At 40.3% G+C, this 20,410-nt stretch overlaps 1 protein-coding gene across 2 annotated transcripts in view; it reads left to right on the top strand.

Annotated features, from left to right (window-relative positions):
• The first annotated feature begins 1,156 nt into the window (after positions 1–1,156).
• Positions 1,157–20,410, top strand: part of LOC121861727 (segmentation protein Runt-like) — a 42,061-nt gene continuing 22,807 nt past the window's right edge. For both annotated transcript variants that reach the window (XM_042359639.1, XM_042359638.1), the window contains exon 1: positions 1,157–2,700. In XM_042359639.1, the coding sequence (XP_042215573.1) occupies positions 2,367–2,700 (334 nt within the window). In that variant the 5' untranslated portion in view covers positions 1,157–2,366. The remainder of the gene's footprint in view (positions 2,701–20,410) is intronic.

The following is a 20,410-nucleotide window of genomic DNA, read 5'->3' as shown; positions in this document are numbered from 1 at the left end:
TCTATTTCGTTTATTACTAGAATCAAAGTTTTCCTTGAGGAGTTGAGTCAAAATATAATATAAAATAAATAAATAAATGAATAAATAAATAAACATAAACCGTATATATATATATGTATAAATATATATATAAATGTATGGCGGTGATGCATAATGGGTGGACACACGTCTCCCGGGACACAGCGACCAACAAAACTCAGCACAGAAACACAGCAATCTTCCTCCCGTCCTCCTCCTCTCCCTCTTCCTCCTCCCGCTCGCTCCTACACTACACATAAACCCCAATATTCTTATTAATTTACTCTACGAAATGGTTCAGCTGAAAAAGAACACACGGAGTCTTCATATAAGCTTTTGGAACGCTTACAAGCTCAATTTTCCATTCAGAAATCAAAGAGTGAAGTCAAAAATCCTTGTAAATATTTAATGTCTTTCTTTTCCTGGGTTCCTCTCTGGTGGGCGGAGTTTGAGGTGTGTAGCGGTTGCCTGATTGGCCGACTAGTGGTTTACACAGATGCCAGATACTCCTTCACGCCCCTGCTTCTCGCTCTCACTAATTCCTGCACTAAAACAAAAACAAATTCACCCAGGCTTCCACCACTGTGTGAGGTCATCTTTATTTTTGAAATGTGATAGGAATTTCCGTATGCACATAATTTTTTTTCCTTAATAAAGAGTAGATACATTCTTAGGGACACAGAGGTTGGTTGGGTGACGCGTCGGGTGGAAGCGCTGGCTCCGAGCCGCCGCTGGTAATGATAGAGTCAATCGCGTCTCCGGGCCGGCGTGCGAAGTCGGCGACAGACAAAAATGCATTTTTTTCTGTTTTTACTTTTCATGCTAGTATATTCTAGATCACACCACGTCACACGGCCAATAATACAAGATCTAAAACACTTGGAATCCCGTCCGTAGCGATAGAGGGATCCGAGAACTCGATGAGTGGACGCCGAAAAAAATATAACAAGGTGTCGGAGAGTGTGCAGGTGTTCGGACGAGTTTTGGGTTCACCGCGCGGTTGGCCGTTGGGAGGCGGGTAGTCCTCGGCGGGCCAGAACTCCCGGACCGTCACCCAGCCAGTCAGTCATCCTCACCTCGCCACACTGACCAGACCTGCCACACCCGCACCACCACACCACCACCACCCCTCCCAGCCTCCTCCACCAGTGTGTGTGCGCGTGTTGTGTGTACAGTGTCGGCCGTCAACCCCGACATAATATATATATGTATACATCTTTATATATATATATATTTATTTACACGGCAAGATTTTAAACAGTGTGTTGTCATTAGTTTGGGATTAACGGATGAAAAAAGAAAGAACAGTGCAAGAATTTCTGAAAAGAGAAATGACTTTTTAGTGGTGAAAGGAATTCTTGTAAATTGTTATCAACCAAAAGACTGTGATTTTTGGTTCCTTAATAGAAACTGACTGATACACCTTCCTTATTTATCAACAGAAATAATTTGTTTTTGTAATAGTTCAGTGACGCATAACGCCCCAATACACGGCTCAAGTGCCTTCACCAGTGATAAATTGGAGGAAAATTTTAAGGAAACTGACGTGACCCTTTATACTGTACTGTACTGTACCACGTGTAGTGACCCTCCCCTCCACCACCTACTGAAGGAATGAAATAAATAATTCATATCGTTACTGGATCACGTGACACACCTTGGGATATTACTAACTAATTACCCGAGACAAACATTGTATGTGGCCTGCAACACTAAGAGCTGAGTATTGCAAAGTTTTCTTATATTTGTCCACGTCAAGTTTGACCTTACTTGGAGTAGCAGTGTGGTGACTCAGGCGGACGTTAATGTCCACCAGGGTGAGAGACATCACTAGCGGGGGACGCCGCCTCTTGTGACATCACTGACAGTACTCAGTCATCACCGTGACCAACACTACTCCAGTCATCGAGACAGCAGCACCCCGGCCGTCATCGACGCCGACGCTTCCGGCGAACACACATTTTTGGGACTGATTGAAACCTTGTGATAACCAACGAACATCATAGAGAAAGCATCTGTCGAGGATATTTGTGAGAGCGTTAATCACTAACAGTCTTCACCAACGAGCGGGGTAATAGTGTTACCCGCCTCTATTATGTAAGGATCACCGCCAAGCACACACTGACTGCCGCAAGAGGTCGGTCGCCGCCGTCGCTAGTGGCGTCGGGCGGGCGTCGCCTGCTGCGTGCCGCCGCTGGAGGTCAGTGTAGACATACGGAAGACGTGTGTACGTGCAAGCGAGAGCACGTAAAGGCACGAGACAGTGCGTGTAGTGAGTAGCGGCCAGGCAGGTTTGTATCGCCGGCGCCGTGGCTCCCCATGCAGGCGCCGCCGACCCGCGCGCCCTGATGACGGTGGCGTGGCGCAGCGCAGGGGACATGGCGACGGAGGTGGGCGGCATGGGCGGGATGAACGGCGGGAGCGAGCACCCTGGCGAACTGATGAAGACCGGGGCGCCCAACATCCTGTGCACGGCGCTGCCCAACCACTGGCGATCCAACAAGTCGCTGCCCATGTCGTTCAAGGTGGTGGCCCTGGACGATGTGAAGGACGGCACCATCGTCACCATCCGCGCTGGCAACGACGAGAACTTCTGCGGTGAACTACGCAACAACTCTGCCGTTATGAAGAACCAGGTGGCCAAGTTCAACGACCTCCGCTTCGTCGGGAGATCTGGCAGAGGTGAGTGGAGAAGACGCGTCTGGGTTCATTAGTGGTAGAACTTCATAATTCACGAGTGAGGAACAGTAGCAGAGGGGGGTAACAGTGTAGCAAGAACGGTACTGCAGTTACTTTACGGTACACGGCGAGGATAGTACCTGTGGGGTGAGTGGATGAGGGGCATACTTCAGGAGACAGTTGAGGGCAGTAGAGCAGGGTAAAGGTTTAATGAACAGCACTTTAGGCTAGACAGTTTAGGGCACCACTTCTGGGTAGACAGTTTAGGGCACCACTTCTGGGTAGACAGTTTAGGGCATCACTTTAGGGTTGACGGTTGAGAATGGCAATTTAGCGTGGAGAGACGAGGGGAAGTGTAGTAGATGAGGCGGCCCTGGGCCCTGAGGGACCTTCCGTCAGGCGAGACAACGGGACGTCAGCCGCTTGGATTTATGGGTCCAGTGAACAGGTCGCGACAATGATGGTTGTCAGGGATCACGTGAGCCGACACAAGCGTCACCCGGCGTTAGACAACATCCCATCATCAGGTGGCTCCCCGGGCCGTCCCACTCCTCCAGGTTTAATGCTCTCGTCACACCAACACACGTCACTAACCACAACAAATAGGAATTACAATCATTGATATATTAAGTTGTCGAGAGGCTTACCTATAGGTCAAGGTTGTGCAAACATTTATTTTTGAAAAAACATTTCCCATCGAGGCACAAGTACTAGAAGGCGTTGCTGAAACATCTGGCCCGATGGTCGCTGGCTGCCTCTACACTGCCGCTCATTTTACCCGGAGTTTAGAAACCTATTGACAGGTTACAGGGGATCCGGGAGCCTGATGTAAGGGGGAGCTTCTGGCCGCACGCTGACGGGGAATAAATACCATCCTCTACGACTCACTGTCTCAATGAATTCTTTCCGTTTGTCGATCGATGTTGGAGTTTGTACAGAGTTTGAATTTTGAGGAACTTTGGTCACACAGACAGATGGTGAATTTGTCGCATTAATGGGAAACTTCGGGTTTGTTCTAGAACTCATCAAGTGAGCCGAAAGAGGAGGGAGAGGGGGAGGGAGGGAGGCTGTGTTGTGTTACGGAAACCTTTTAGTACAACGTGTAGGGGCAGCTTCAGGGCTAACAGTAATTTGCATATCCTTTAATACACAGGAGACCGCGTTCTGAATTTATTATATCACAAAGTATCGCAATTCTGACCTAGACGAGTGCTGTGAGGGGAATCTGATTACACAGAGAAAGAGAAAAATGGTGGAATAAGTCTTTTGTAGATGTGATTAAATTGTGGGTTAAAAGTGCAGGTATAGGCTTAGGGCTACTGCAGTACTGTGTGTGTTGACGGCGCAGGAGCAGGGGTGATACTGATGACTTTTGTGATTTGTATTCATTATTTATATGTTTAATTGAGCTATTTTAGCAATTTACCGGCACAATTTACACACTCTTACAGACACATTTATACAGATGAGAAACGCAGTACATAATATAACTGGTAGTATTATGTAAATTTTTCTTCATCTACAAGTTGTTTGATGACTGTGGCGTTATTGATGATACTCCTGGGCATGTGGTATGTAGGGGGTGTGTTATTGGGTATGTTGTGCTAGTTGGCTGGAGTATGTTGTCCACTTCATTATACTAGAGGTATATTGATGTAGTTTGTCGTGATATACTGCCCTATTCTATAACCTGTTCTCTTTGGTATATTTGTGTGGTATGTTGACTGTCTCGTTTGCCTCTATACTTTGTGGTATGTTGGGTTAAATATACACAAGACCTCCTCATGGGTATGTTGATGTGGTATGCTAACCACCTCATTACGTTGGTATGTTGTTTGGTCTTGTTCGGCTCAGATTAGTTCCCATCTGATTCTAGTTTGTCATTTACTCATCTAATTATTATCAATTCTTTATCATCTCCATCCAGCTATAAATTCTCCTTTATTCGGTATTTCTTATTATTTTTCATCTTATTATCATCTTTCTTCATTTACTTCCATACTCTGATATTATTATTGTTTATTTTGTTTCTTCCGTTTAAAATCCTTCGTTATTGTACGCTGTAGTTTATGAGTGGGGGTCTCTCTTAGTCTTTTCCTAATCCTCTTTTTAGTTAAGTTAAAATTACTACAATTATGTTAATGTTTGTTTTAATTTTAATCTTTGTGTTTAGTATTTCCTTAGTGTGTGTATGTGTGTGTGTGTGTGTGTTGTGAGTCAAACATTGGATGCACTATCTGTTACTGCTTCAACCCATCACGTTCACCCATACAGTAGTCCGGATAAGAAATAAGATCACTGTAAACCGTACATATCAACAAGTTCCGGATAAACAAAAAAATACATAATACCAATAACTGAAAACTTGTAACCAATTAAAGGTACAGACAAATCCGGACACACACACACACACACACACATACACACACACATACACACACACATACACACACACATACACGCGATATATCGAATTGAGGGATTTAGAACCGGTAAACGCTTAAATGCCTCCGACTAAAAGAAAGTTACCCAAAACCGGATGCTTTAATAAGTCCGGTAAAAGAATGTGTTACCGTATCCGGGACCAAATTCGTTTTGCTGCCGGTGATGTTCAGTTATGTTACCGGTGATGGAATTTCCGCCGCCGTCACTGTGGTAATTAACGCCGGTGTTGTAGGTTAAGTTGCCGGCCAGTGTTGTAAGTTAGGATGTCGGCTTTATGGGTTACATTGCCGGTGTTGTGACTCAGTTAAGTTGCCGGTATTTTAAATCAAGATCCCGGTTTTGTAAGTTAAGTTCTCGGGTTTATAAGTTAAGTTGCCGGTGGTTTAAGTTAAGTTGCCGGTTTTACAAGTTAAGTTGCTGGTGGTTTAAGTTAGGTTTACCGATCCGACTAATTGCCAACAAATCCTTCAACACAGGCATATGTAAAACAAATCCCCCCTCTCGGTAAATCCCCAATCCTAGCAAATCCTCATTCCAGGCTAATCCTAGTTATACACTTAAAGAATCCTAAGTGTCATGAAAGTTACTTAAATCGTAGGTGCTTAAACAATCCTAGTTACTGAGAAAATCCTGACTACTTAAAAATCCTATCCTAGCCTTCCAGTAAATCCTAGCTATTCATTAAATCCAGTCTCTAGAATATCCTGGCTGCCCTAAAGGCTTAGCTACCCAGGAAATCTTAGCCGCTCAGCAAATCCTACCCTCCTACCCAACAAATCCTAGCCATTAAAATCTAAACAACCCTAAAAGGCGAAACTATCCAACAAATCCTACCTCCTAACATATAGCCTCCCGATAATCCTAGTCACCCAATAAATCCTAGCCGACTAAATATACCCAAAGCTTGCATGAAATCTTATTCTAAATGAATCCTAAATATCCAGCAAATCCCATCTCTGGCGAATCCTAACCGGCCAATAAATCCTATCCAAACAAATCCTACCCACCCACCTACCCAACCAAACCTAACCTAACCCAACCAATCTTATTTAATCAAGCATCTGACACACACACACACACACACAGACACACAGACACACACAGACACACACACACATCTTAGTGGTTCAAATTCGTATGGCTGCTTCAATGGTCCCAGCGGTCTAACCTCACTCCATTCCTTCTATAAGCCAACAGATAGAAAATAACATTGTTTCTAGTTTAAGCCAAATGGATATAATTTCTCTAAGATCTACGACAAAAATAATACTAATCTCTCAGCCAAAAAGACACTGACTTCTGTATGTAAATTAGGTGACTCTTTATATTCAGTTTATTTAATACTAACCTAATGAATCCGTAATGATAATAATAATAATGATTTAATGACACCAGCATCATATATTTGTAGTAAAATTTGATGCTAATTATACTTTAGTGACATACTGTGTGTATATATTGTGCCGTATATGTCAAGGTATAATGATGTCTTTCATTAATTCGTAATAATGATAATAATAATGACGATGATGATGATGATGATGATTAAATGTCAAGCTATAAGTTCCTAATAATAATGATAATGACGGCGATGATATTCAATAATAATAACAATTACTATATACGGGTAAATATAATCATAATAATAATACTAATAATTTGCTACCGTACTTAATGCAGCAAGGTCCATATTTTCGCGCTAATAATAATAATAATAATAATAATCATCATCATCATCAAAATGCCTTAATTATAACATTACTAATTACCGTACTACTAATAATAATGACGATGAATTATAGGCATTATACGGTATATATTAAGGTAACATTATAAAGGTTAACATTGTGGAATATGATGATGTAAGTGAGGTATAATTAAACCCACGATGTGATGATAATTAATTAGTTATAATGACGTAATACTGGTAATAGTAATAGTTGGGGAAATATTAGTGCTACTACTACTACTACTACTACTACTATCACCACCACAATCACCACCACCACTACTACCACTAAAAAATTCCTTAAGTAACACTACAATTAATCCCCCATTACAAGTAGATAAATCCTACCGTGTGTGGATTTTTCCCCTAAGCTACAATTAAGTGTTACGGTAACCAGGGATTTACCAGCGCGCTATCATGTCCAAATAAAATCCCATTAACGTCATTCCGGATTTAAGTTGGGCACTATCGGGGGTAGAGGGGGGGGGGATTTATCTCACCTGTTGGCTTAGGATTTAATTACTTCTAGAACTTGAGGGAGGATTTAGGTAAAAGTCGGAAGTTATTTTTTTTTACGTTTAAGATGGAAAAAAAACCCCTCTTTTTTGCCTTCGGGATTTTGTTAATATCTCGTGGTTTATTTAGTTGTCTCATGGTCAAATTACCATTGGATTTAATAGGTTACTAATATACACGTATATAAATTACTTTTTTTTAATACAAATTTAAAAAAGTATAAAGTATAAATATTTCATTACTCTCAATACTTAACGTCTAATTTGGCTTTATAAGTGTATGGAAAATTCACTTTACTAATCCTTAAGTGAATCGGGAATTTACTTAAGAATTGGACAACACATGTACAGTAGATTACCTTAGAAAATTGTTACTTATAAAACTTATGATCGTAAGTAATAAGTAAATTTTTGGTTTGAGTACTATTAAACCAGAGTACATTATTACTTATGATGGTTTATACAGTAGTTTTTGTCTATTGTATAAAACATAGACATGGTTTTATGTATTTAACGCCTTGAGTACGATGATTACACCCTTGAGTACGATGACCACACCCTTGAGTACGATGACCATACCCTTGAGTACGATGACCACACCCTTGAGTACGATGACCATACCCTTGAGTACGATGACCACACCCTTGAGTACGATACGATGACCATACCCTTGAGTACGATGACCACACCCTTGAGTACGATGACTATACTTACATAGTACGATGATCACACCATGGTGCGATGACCACACCTACCTTGAGTACGGTATTATGCCCTGAGAACGATGATCACACCCATGAGTACGATAATCACACCCTTGAGTACGATGGCCACACCCTTGAGTACGATGACCATACCCTTGAGTACGATGACCACACCCTTGAGTACGATGACTATACCCTTGAGTACGATGACCATACCCCTGAGTACGATGGCCATACCCTTGAGTACGATGACCATACCCTTGAGTACGATGACATACCGAACCCTGCATGACTGATGACTCCTGAACGTGATCACACCTAGTAGATAATACACCCTGAGATTCACACCGATGACACACCTTTGATACTCCCTGAAACGAATCACCCGTACGATAATCACACCCTTGAGTACGATGGCCACACCCTTGAGTACGATGACCATACCCTTGAGTACGATGACCACACCCTTGAGTACGATGACTATACCCTTGAGTACGATGACCATACCCCTGAGTACGATGGCCATACCCTTGAGTACGATGACCATACCCTTGAGTACGATGACCACACCCTTGAGTACGATGACTATACCCTTGAGTACGATGATCACACCCTTGAGTACGATAATCACACCCTTGAGTACGATAATCACACCCTTGAGTAAGATGACCATACCCACGAGTACAATAACCACACCCTTGAGTACGATGAACACACCCTTGAGTACGATGACCACACCCTTGAGTAAGATGACCACACCCTTGAGTACGATGACCACAGCCTTGAGTACAGTTATTAAAATATGCCATCTCCATGAGTACAATATGGTAATACTTGAGTACAATACTTAATCCTTTGAGCACAATAATTTAAAAGAACTTTGAATACGATGAATTGATTCCCTGACTACGATGATAGACTCAGGGCGTTAATTCATAGTACTCAAGGGGTTAAATCATAGTACTCAAGGGGTTAAGTCATAGTACTCAAGGGGTTAAATCATAGTACACAAAGGGTTAAATCATAGTACTAAACGGGTTAAATCATAGTACACAAGGGGTTAAGTCATAGTACTCAAGGGGTTAAATCATAGTACTCAAAAATCATAGTACTCAAGGGGTTAAATCATCGCCTACACAAGGGGTTAAATCATAGTACTCAGGGGTTAATTCATAGTACTCAAAAATCATAATTACTCAAGGGGTTAATTCATAGTACTCAAAATCATAGTACACAAGGGGTTAAATCATAGTACAAGGGGTTAAATCATAGTACTCAAGGGGTTAAATCTTAGTACTCAGGGGTTAAATCATAGTACACAAGGGGTTAATTCATAGTACTCAAAAATCATAGTACTCAAAATCATAGTACACAAGGGGTTAAATCATAGTACATAAGGGTTAAATCATAGTACTTAAGGGTTAAATCTTAGTACTCAAAAATCATATAGTACACAAGGGTTAAATCATAGTACTCAGGGTTAAATCATAGTACACAAGGGGTTAATCATATTACTCAGGGTTAAATCATAGTACTCGGGGTTAAATTATAGTACTCAGGGTTAAATCATAGTACTCAAGGGTTAAATCATAGTACACACAAGGGGTTAAATCATAGTACTCAAGGGTTAATTCATAGTACTCAAAAATCATAGTACTCAAGGGGTTAAATCATAGTACTCAAGGGGTTAAATCATAGTACACAAGGGGTTAAATCATAGTACTCAAGGGGTTAATTCATAGTACTCAAAAATCATAGTACTCAAGGGGTTAAATCATAGTACACAAGGGGTTAAATCATAGTACACAAGGGGTTAAATCATAGTACTCAAGGGGTTAAATCATAGTACTCAAAAATCATAGTACACAAGGGGTTAAATCATAGTACTCAAGGGGTTAAATCATAGTACACAAGGGGTTAAATCATAGTACTCAAAAATCATAGTACACAAGGGGTTAAATCATAGTACTCAAGGGGTTAAATCTTAGTACTCAAAAATCATAGTACTCAAGGGGTTAAATCATAGTACAGAAGGGGTTAAATCATAGTACTCAAGTGGTTAAATCACAGTGCTCGGGGGTTAAATCATAGTACTCAAGGGGCTACATTATAGTACTCAAGGGACTACATTATAGTACTCAAGGGACTACATTATAGTACTCAAGCGGTTAAATCATAGTAATGAAGGGGTTATATTATAGTACTCAAGGGGTTACATTATAGTAATCAAGGGACTACATTATAGTACTCAAGCGGTTAAATCATAGTAATGAAGGGGTTATATTATAGTACTCAAGGGGTTACATTATAGTACTCAAGGGGTTACATTATAGTACTCAAGGGGTTACATTATAGTAATCAAGGGGCTACATTATAGTACTCAAGCGGTTAAATCATAGTAATGAAGGGGTTATATTATAGTACTCAAGGGGTTACATTATAGTACTCAAGGGGTTAATAACTCTGGACCGTGAATCACCTACAGATAACAGCGACACCAGTATATAATTAATTTTCTGTTCTATAATTAATTATCCTTTATATAATTTACTTCCCCTTAATTAGTTATTTCTCGTTATATAATTTACTTCCATGTATATAAATTATCTCCCAATATATAATTCCATAAGATAATCCGGTTCCAATTATATAATTCGTTAAATAATTCATCTCTATATATAATTGCAGTAAATAATTCAGTTCCCATTGTATAATTATCTATAACTCAGGTCTTCTATCATTAATAATTCTTTAGTCTTAATAATTTCGTATTTTTTTCAGTAATTATCGAGTTGATATAATTTGTTACTATTTATTATACAAATCTATTAAGGTGCTGTGCTATTACTACTACTGCTACTACTACTACTACTACTACTACTACTACTACTACTACTACTACTACTACTACTACTACTACTACTACTACTAGATATGTGGAGTGATAAATACAGTAATACAAACTTTACTTCACAAAGAGAAGATTTTTTTTATATTCATTTTTTTTAAATTTGAAGAATTTTCGAATTTACATAAAAGCCACTTCAAGATTTTTTTTTGGGGGGGGGGAACTAAAAACATTTTCCTGATTAAAATTGTAATATATCAATAGATTTATTTATTAGATTTTAATTTTTATTTACATATATCTAAAAAAAGTAATTATTTAATTTTTCATTTGTAATTTAATTTTCGACAAGATTAATTTAGTAGGTGTAATTATAACTTAGATCACGTGAAGATTAGGCACTCCAGTTTAATTCACCTGGTGGGTTAGGTTAGGTTAAGTTAGGTGTTTAATCTTCATATGATCCAAATTTCCGATTAACAAAAAAGGCTTCACAAGTATACATTTTCACTTTTAATATGTCAGAATGTCATCTATTGCATAAGTTGATCCTATAACTGATATGAATAAAAAATGAGTTGGATCGCATCAGAGCTTACCTAATCTTAGCGAATAAGCTGGCCATTAGCTCGCGTTCCCCAGCTTAGAGCAGCGATCTGAGCTTAAAACTCGGGACATGGCGCGCCTACTGTGAATTATTATTTCTGACACGCCCGCCAGATCACACCTCGCCTATATGTGTAGTCCGGGGGAAGTGTGACCATTTTACCTGTTGTCTGATTACCTGTGTGAAAAGAACCAATCATAAGAGAGAGATTCGTCTGGAGTTTGAAATGACGTCAGTTTTTGTATTTGACCAATCAAGAGTCTTCAAGAGACAGTGATCTGATATTGGTCACCACACACACACACACACACACACACACACACACTCTGTCTCTGTCCTCCGATAGATCATCATCTTCATCTTCATCACGGCATCGGACTGAACAATATATATCGGAAAGTACCGATATACCTTAACCTCCCACAAACTCTCTCTCTCTCTCTCTCTCTCTCTCTCTCTCTCTCTCTCTCTCTCTCTCTCTCTCTCTCTCTCTCTCTCTCTCTCTCTCTCTCTCTCTCTCTCTCTCTCTCTCTATAAATATCGGTTCATCAAACACACTTGCGTTGATTTGTCCCTCCCCCCTCCTACCTCCTCCTCCATCACCACACACTCCAGTCCCCCTCCCCTCCCTCCCCCCACCAGTTCATCTCCGCCATTAAGGAAAGGTATAAAATATGAAGCCCTTACTCCCCGGCACAAGACCAACTCGGCACAACTTAAATGAGTCGAGTAAATTGTAAAAAAAAAAGGTAAGTTGAAGGAGGTTTGATGGTTGAGACGAGTGGCTGTTGAGGGCTGAGGTGGTGGACGGGTCCTCTTGTGTCGTGTGTGTGTGGCAGAGCTGTCGATGATAACGTTAACTGTGTTGGAGGAGAGAGGAAGAAGGAGGGTGTTGGAGGAGAGTTGGAGAGAAGCAGCAGGATGTTGGAGAGAAATGGGGAGTTTTTGGAGGGAATGGTGTAAGTATCTAGTGACGTTAAGGGTAAAAGTGAGAGACAAGGGATAAATTTTCTCATCAATGCTCACAACAAGGAAGGAAGGGAGGGAGGAATATCTTAACGAACAGGAGAGTAATATGCCTCTAATGAACCAAAGATGCTGGATGGATGATAAAGGTATGGAGTAAGATAATGAAGGAGTATTCTTACCTGTATGGTGTCAACAAGGAGGGTGATGAAGAGGAGTAGGAGAAGGAAGGTGGGGGGAGGAGGAGGAGGGTGATAATTGGGAAGGAGGAGGAGGAAGAAGAGAAAGATAAGGAGGGTGAAGGAGAAGTACGAAGTGAAGGAGGAGGAGGAAGAAGTGAAGGAAGAGGAAGGAAGAAGGAGGAAGGAAGAAGACATCATGTAGAGGCTCACCTCACAGTCTACACTCCTGGTCATTACCTTAGAGAGATAATGAGCTGTAGATCACCTGAAGATTAACCCCTCCCAAACTAATCTCACCTTAAGATTAACTATCCTAACGCTAACCTAATTTAACTGAACGTAATTTAACTTAACGCTAACCTTATTTAACTGAACGTAATTTAACCTAACGCTAACCTTATTTAACTGAACGTAATTTAACCTAACGCTAACCTTATTTAACTGAACGTAATTTAACCTAACGCTAACCTTATTTAACTGAACGTAATTTAACCGAACGCTAACCATACAGTACATAACCTAACATTAACCGAACCTAATCTAACTTAACCTAACCACAACTAAACGTAACCGAGTTTAACCTAACCTAACTTAACCTAACCCCCCCGGTAGTGTTAGGGTGTTTAATGATCAGGTGAAATAAGCTAGGGACTAATATTCAGGTGATCCCTCGCTATCACGCTCAGCTGACGCGTGTAAATAAAGCCGACGGGAATTGTACGGACAGTTTCGCATCGTCATAAACAATGTGGAACCGTTCACACCTTCACCTCCTAACTCCTCCTCCTCCTCCTCCTCCTCCTGTTCTTCTTCTTCTTCTTCTTCTTCTTCTTCTTCTTCTTCTTCTTCTTCTTCTTCTTCCACCTGAACGACGCAGCAGATATGACAACTCAATTTACATACATACATACATGCATACATACATACATACATACATACATACATACATACATACATACATACATACATACATACATACACTGAACAAGATGTAGAAAGGTTGTTTTATATGAAAGCATTAATAAACATGTGTGAATAATTATTATTACTTTTTACGCGTGATTGACTTAAAAATATAATAATAATAATAATAATAATAATAATAATAATAATAATATCAACAACAACAGCAACAACAATAACAACAACAATTAACAAAAACAATTAACATCTTAACCTTACATAAGTTAAGTTTATTTAGTGCTCTAACTTTAAACTTGAGACCATAACAAACGCTTGAGCATTACCCTAACTTAAGTACTTCCTACCATACCTAAAGTTCTGTAGTTTTAAGTCACGGATTACCTTAAGAACTCAATTTTTAGGGAGAATTCGAGGGGTATTTTTTTAAGGGAGTCTTCTAGCCTTTTATTATTATTATTATTTTGTTTTTCCGATTATTGTTATTATTATTATTTTTTCCTATTATTGTTATTATTATTATTGTTATTAGCTAATACTATTATTGTCATTATTATTATTATCACAATCATCATTATTATTTTTTTCTAATGTTGATGTAACCACAACCATCATTATCATTATTAAAGCTATTCATATCATCATCATCACCATCATTATATATTTATTCCGGGTAATATTATGTATCACATCTACTCCCTGGTGATAGACGTGAGTGATTATCGGCTAATGATTAATAATTGATTGATAATTAACGTAGTAAATATCTATCAAAAGAACCCTTAAACTGATTCACTTGAAATCATTAACGCTATCCCCTATTGCGACCCCCCCTCACCCTACCCCACCTACGACCCTCCACCCACCACCTCCCCCTCCACCGCCCCCCCCCCTTTATAAAAAAAATTAGTTGATAATGCTATGATAATATTGGAGGTAATTTACTTAAGGTTATTGAAGGATTTTGTTTTATGTAGTGAGTTTAGGTGACACGTGAAGGTGGGGTCTCTCTCTCTCTCTCTCTCTCTCTCTCTCTCTCTCTCTCTCTCTCGTTAAAACAGGGAATGGGGCAGTTAGTAGAACCGCACAGTGACTTGTAGAAATACCTGTCCGCGTGTGTTGCTGCTGCACCTAACAGTTTAAGTGCTGTTCCTAAGGCTGTTATCTTGCTGTGGTGAAGACGACCTGCTGTTCTGGATCTTATATTTCAAGTACTTATTCTTTCTTTCTTTCTTTCTTTCTTTTTTTCTTTCTTTCTCTCTTTCTTTCTTTGGGTTAAATTCTTTTCTTTTTTACTTCTTTTATTTAGCCGTTCCTTAGGTTATTATTATTATTATTATTATTATTATTAGTAGTAGTAGTAGTTGTTGTTGTTGTTGTTGTTGTTGTTGTTGTTGTTGTTGTTGTTGTTACTGTTGAAGTGGTTAATGGCAGAGGGAGAAGGAATAGAGAGAGATGGAGATATAGGAAGGGGATGGAGGAGTATTAGGAAAGAGAGAAGGGGAAATAGGAAAAGGAAGAGGGAAGTGATGGAGTTGATAGATGGTGGAGGAGGGAGAACTTGGGAAGAGCAGCAGTGGGTTTGGGAGTAGTAAGAGGAGATGTAACAGTGGGAGGGTGCGTGAGGGAGGGAGAGGTGATGAGCCAGGCAGCATATATTTGGCACTGGATGGCACCCAACCACGGCTGTGTGTTGACGCGTCTAATACTGCCACAACCATCTCTTCACCACCACCGCCTCTACACATACAACATTCACACCTCATTCAACTACGTCTCGTTACGCCCCCCTTCAACATTCACAGTAGAAATGAAGACCTGTGATATCTCATTGCACATACAACATTCACACCAGATTTAACTCCCCCATGATACTCCACATTCAACATTCATAGTACAAAAACATTAATTAACCTGTATTTATGGTCAAGTGTCTTCAATTATGTGATTAATGTTGACTTTCCATTACACATACATCATTCACTGCTCATTCAATTGTGCATCTTCAATTATGTGATTAATGTTGACTTTCCATTACACATACATCATTCACTGCTCATTCAATTGTGCATGACTATATTTCCATGCACATTCAACATTTACAGTTCACATAAAGACTATATACATTAGTCTCCTCATTCAACATCAACACACTAAGTACGGTCATTTGAATACGTTACCAACATGTACACAATCATTAATGGAAGATTTTGAATACTCTTAGTGTGTGTTAAACTTGTTCTGAACCTGTTTGGGACCTGATATGAATGTGATCTTAAAATACTTTGAGCGTAGTGTATACATGCTCTAAATATGTTCAGAACGTGGCGTAAACCTGTTCAGGATGCCCTAAACATGTCCAGAACGTGGTGTAAACATGTTCAGAATGCCCTAAACATGTTCAAAACGTGGTGTAAACATGTTCAGAATGCCCTAAACATGTCCAGAACGTGGTGTAAACATGTTCAGAATGCCCTAAACATGTCCAGAACGTGGTGTAATCATGGTCAAAACACATCCAACATAAACTATAAACATTCCCAGGGGAAAAAAAAAGATTTTAATTTCCCCCGATTGTAAATGATCAATGTTAACTACCAGTCCGCTACCACTTGGCTTGAATCAGGTCCTCCAAGGCTTAACAACCAGAAAAATAAACAGTCACTTTCACGTGTATTGTACTTGTTTCCCTCAACCAGTGGGGAGAGACATAAGGAGGAATGATAAGGTACTTTGTTATTTTTATTATTATTATTATTAGTAGTAGTAGTAGTAGAAAGTAGTAGTAGTAGTAGTAGTAGTAGTAGGTAAATAAATGGTGGCGAAGGTGTGGCTATTGGGGGAGGCTGGAGGCCACGTAGTAGTAGTAGTAGTAGTAGTAGTATGGTTGGCCAGTAGAAGGTTTGCCCTCCCAATGCGTGTGTGGCTCTACCTATGACGTCTATCACGCCATGGTGTGCAAGAAAGGGGGCTTCATCTGCATGAGGCATGACGAAGTAAGGGATCTCACAGCAAATATGTTGAAGGAAATATGCCGTGATGTCATGGTAGAACCGACCTTTCTTCCATTGGACGGTGAGACTTTCCATCATAGGACTTCAAACACATCCAACGAAGCCCGTGTGGACGTCAGTGCTCGAGGATTCTGGACGCGGGGACAGCGAGCCTTCTTCGACATCAGGATTTTTGTCCCATGGCCTCATGTCACCGTAACCTAGCTCTCGATGCTGCACACAGGAGGAACGAGAACGACAAGAGAAGGGCATATGGGGAGAGAATTCAAAACGTTGATCAAGGCAGCTTCACTCCTCTAGTGTTCACAACCTCTGGTGGGATAGGACCAAGTGCAAGATGTTTCTACGCCAGACTCGCGGAGGTGATCTCCGAACAGAAGCAGGAGCCCAGAAGTTATGTTACAGCCTGGATGAGATGTCGACTGTCCTTCTCTCTCCTTCGGTCGGCTTTGCTCTGCCTCAGGGGAACGAGAGCTTCTGCCCCAACTCCGACAACAGCTGCAGATATTGACTATGAGGCTACAGTCACTGAATGCCGCATAGACCTGCGGCTCAACTAACTCAACACAGATAGGATAGCTACTTATGTATTAGGATAATTAATATTAAGATAATAAAATGGCGGCGAAGGTGTGTCTATTGGGGGAGGCTGGAGGCCATAGAAAAAAAGTAGTAGTAGTAGTAGTAATATTAGTAGTAATAGTAGTAGAAAGTAGTAGTAGTAGTAATAGCAATATATGAATAAATTTGAGTTAGAAAGTAATACAGTATTAGTGGTTGGAAATTTTGTGCTATAAGGAATTTAATCCTATTGTGTGATAATTCAATAGCATATTATTTCAGGAGCATTTGGAATTATATCTTAGCGCCAGAGGTGACGTTAGAGGCATTAGTAAGGAATTTATTAGGCAAACAAACTGACTCCCTTGCAAGCAATCAAGGAAGCAAGTGATAGTGGTAGTGTAAACAACGATGGTGATAATATAAACATTACTAGCAAAGCGATGGTGGTTGTATAAACAGAGTAAACAACACAAACAAGTTATGTGGGAAGAAACAAACACAAAACTAAGAGTTATTTCTCCCTCAAAGGAATCACACAAGCAAGACATACAAACAAACACAAACATAAATATATACACCATAGCACATGAACCACACACACACATACACGCACGCACACACACACACACACACACACACACACACACACACACACACACAGCTCACTCCCCGTTTTAAGGCAAATCTATTTTCATTTCCGTTTGGGAGTGTGAGGTAGTGGGTGTGTGTGTGGGGGTGGGGTGGGAGGGGAGAGGGAGAAGAAGTTTGTTAGAAGAAGAGGAGGAGAATAATTGGGAGTAGGCAGGTAGGGAATGAGGTGGGTTGAAGGTGGGTTGAAAAAAAAAAGGGGTGTTAGTGGATGCACCGTTGGATAGAAAGGAGAGTTGGGTTGGGAAGAGGTGGGCTGGTAGATTTGGGGGAAGTGGATGAAGGGATATATATATAGGAGAAAGGGTGGAAAGGTGGAGTATTAGGGAAGGTTAGCAGGAGGTGAGTGGTACACAGGCTGGAGGATGCTGGGATGGAGGTGGTGAATAAAAGGAGATAGTAAGGATGGTGAGATAGGTGATAGGAAAGAAAGGGTCAATTTATGGTAGAGGAGGGGGGGTTGGTGAGGGGGAAATAATAAATGAGGGGGTGAGGGAGTACAGGGAGAGGAAGAGTGGGAATGTAATAGAGGGAGATGAAGTAGAAGGGGAGAGGTATGGAGATAAAGTGAGAGGGAGAGGGAGAGATAAATTAGAGGTGAGAGTGAAAAAGTGGGAAAGGGATGTTAGGAAGGGAATTTTTATGACTGTGTTAACTGGAATTATTGAGAATTAACACAAAATACTGAGACGAGAATAAGGAAGGGAAAGACTTGAGTGAGAACTGATAGAAAAACGAAAGACTATGAATGGGACGAAATAGTTGTTGATAAAAATAGGAAAATTGTTATTATTATTATTATTATTATTATTATTATTGTTGTTGTTGTTATTATTATTATTATTTGTTGTAGTTGTAATAGCAGTATTTCATCAGAGGTTAATATGGAAATTGAAATAATTTTGTGTCAATTTTATTAAGTTTTTGAGGGAACACTTTAATAAAAAAAAAATCAATGTGGTTCGACTTAGCCATATATACCTGTACAGCATCTATGTGTACATTTTCCGATCTATACATATACACATATACATAGTTCCTTGCTCTCATCTCTTGTACTCAACATGTGTTCAAAATAATTCTCTCATTTCTCATTTACTTTTTCTTTTATCATCGACATTTTCCCTTCTTTTATTTTTCTGAACGACCATTTTATTTACATAGTTTTGGTCAACTCGTTAAAAATAAATGTTTCAGGTTTTTTTTTTTTTAAGTGACTGTAGCAACTTGTGTATATTTTCCAGTCACGCTAGTTGTATATTCTGCTTCTTTTATTTTTATTACACCGTTTTCTTTCGTCTTTATGTACCTCGATAGTTTAATTGTGATTTTAAGAATGTTTCCATTATATTTCTCTATCATTTTCATTCATATTAAATCACTATCATGCTATCTCTTGCTTTAAAGTCTCTGGTACATGTTATTATCTATATCTCTCTCTCTCTCTCTCTCTCTCTCTCTCTCTAGTCCTTTTCATAATAACCAGATAGGAGGTGATAAAGGAGAGTAGGGACACATGCAGTCCAAAGCAAAGAAGACAGAAGGAGATAAGAAGAAGAAGAAGAAGAAGAAGAAACAAATAAGAACAGAAAGGAAGAAAATGAGAGAGAGAGAGAGAGAGAGGAGAAGCAAACTAAACAAGAACAAAGGTTGGAGGAAGTAGAAAGGGCGAAGATAGGAGTAGATGGGAAGGGTAGGTGAAGGAAAGAGAGTGGGAAGGGGAGGGGGGGATTAGGGTGGGAGAGTGATTGAGAGGGAAGGGACGGAGGGAGGGAGATGGGAGGGAGGGAAGATAAATGAAAGAGGGCAGGGGAAAGGGAGAGTGAGTGAGAGAGAGAGAGAGCAAGAGGGGAGGGAGGATAAATGAGTGAGAGGGGAGGTAGAGGGAGGGAGGGAGAGTGAGAGGGAGGGAGAGTGAGAGGGACGAACTCTCCCCTACAGCTGAGTGAGGGTGAGTTACAGGTGGTGATAACGACCTGTAACGCCGAGTTTATATGTGGGGAAAATTGTCTGTATTTATGACTGTATGTGTGTGTGTGTGTGTGTGTGTATGTATGTGTGTGTATGTGTGTGTGTGTGTGTATGTGTGTATCAGACAGACAGACAGCTCACCTGGTCAACACCCATAGTAAGACAATCAGCTTGTACTAATTATATAAATCTCTCAATTCTTCTATCATCACCTGTACCTACCTGCCTCACCCCTCACCCTTCTCCTCCTCCCCTCCCATCCCCCCAACCCGGATTTTTTTTCTTCTCTCCCTTAATCTCTTCTCCCTATCTTCCCCTCCTCTCCTCGCACCTCTCTTGCCTTTCCCTGTTTATCATTCTCTTCTTCCCCTTCGTTTCCTTCTTTATAACATGCTCTCTTAACCTCCCTTCTTATTCCTCTTTCTTCCCCTCTTTCCCCTCCCTTCCCTCACCCATACCTTCTCTCTCGTCTCTAAATCCCCCTTGGAGGTTTGTATATCGCCCCCTTTCCCCTCATCTCTTCCCTCCCTTTTTCCCCTTTCCACTTTCCACTTTGACCCATCTTTCCCCTTCCTCTCGTCGACGACCTCTTCCTCCCC

The sequence above is a fragment of the Homarus americanus genome, unplaced genomic scaffold, assembly GCF_018991925.1.
Source record: "Homarus americanus isolate GMGI-L3 unplaced genomic scaffold, GMGI_Hamer_2.0 scaffold17274, whole genome shotgun sequence".
Taxonomy (NCBI): Eukaryota; Metazoa; Arthropoda; class Malacostraca; order Decapoda; family Nephropidae; genus Homarus; species Homarus americanus.
Note: the sequence above shows the minus strand (reverse complement) of the source record. Positions and strands in the feature narration are given on the sequence as shown.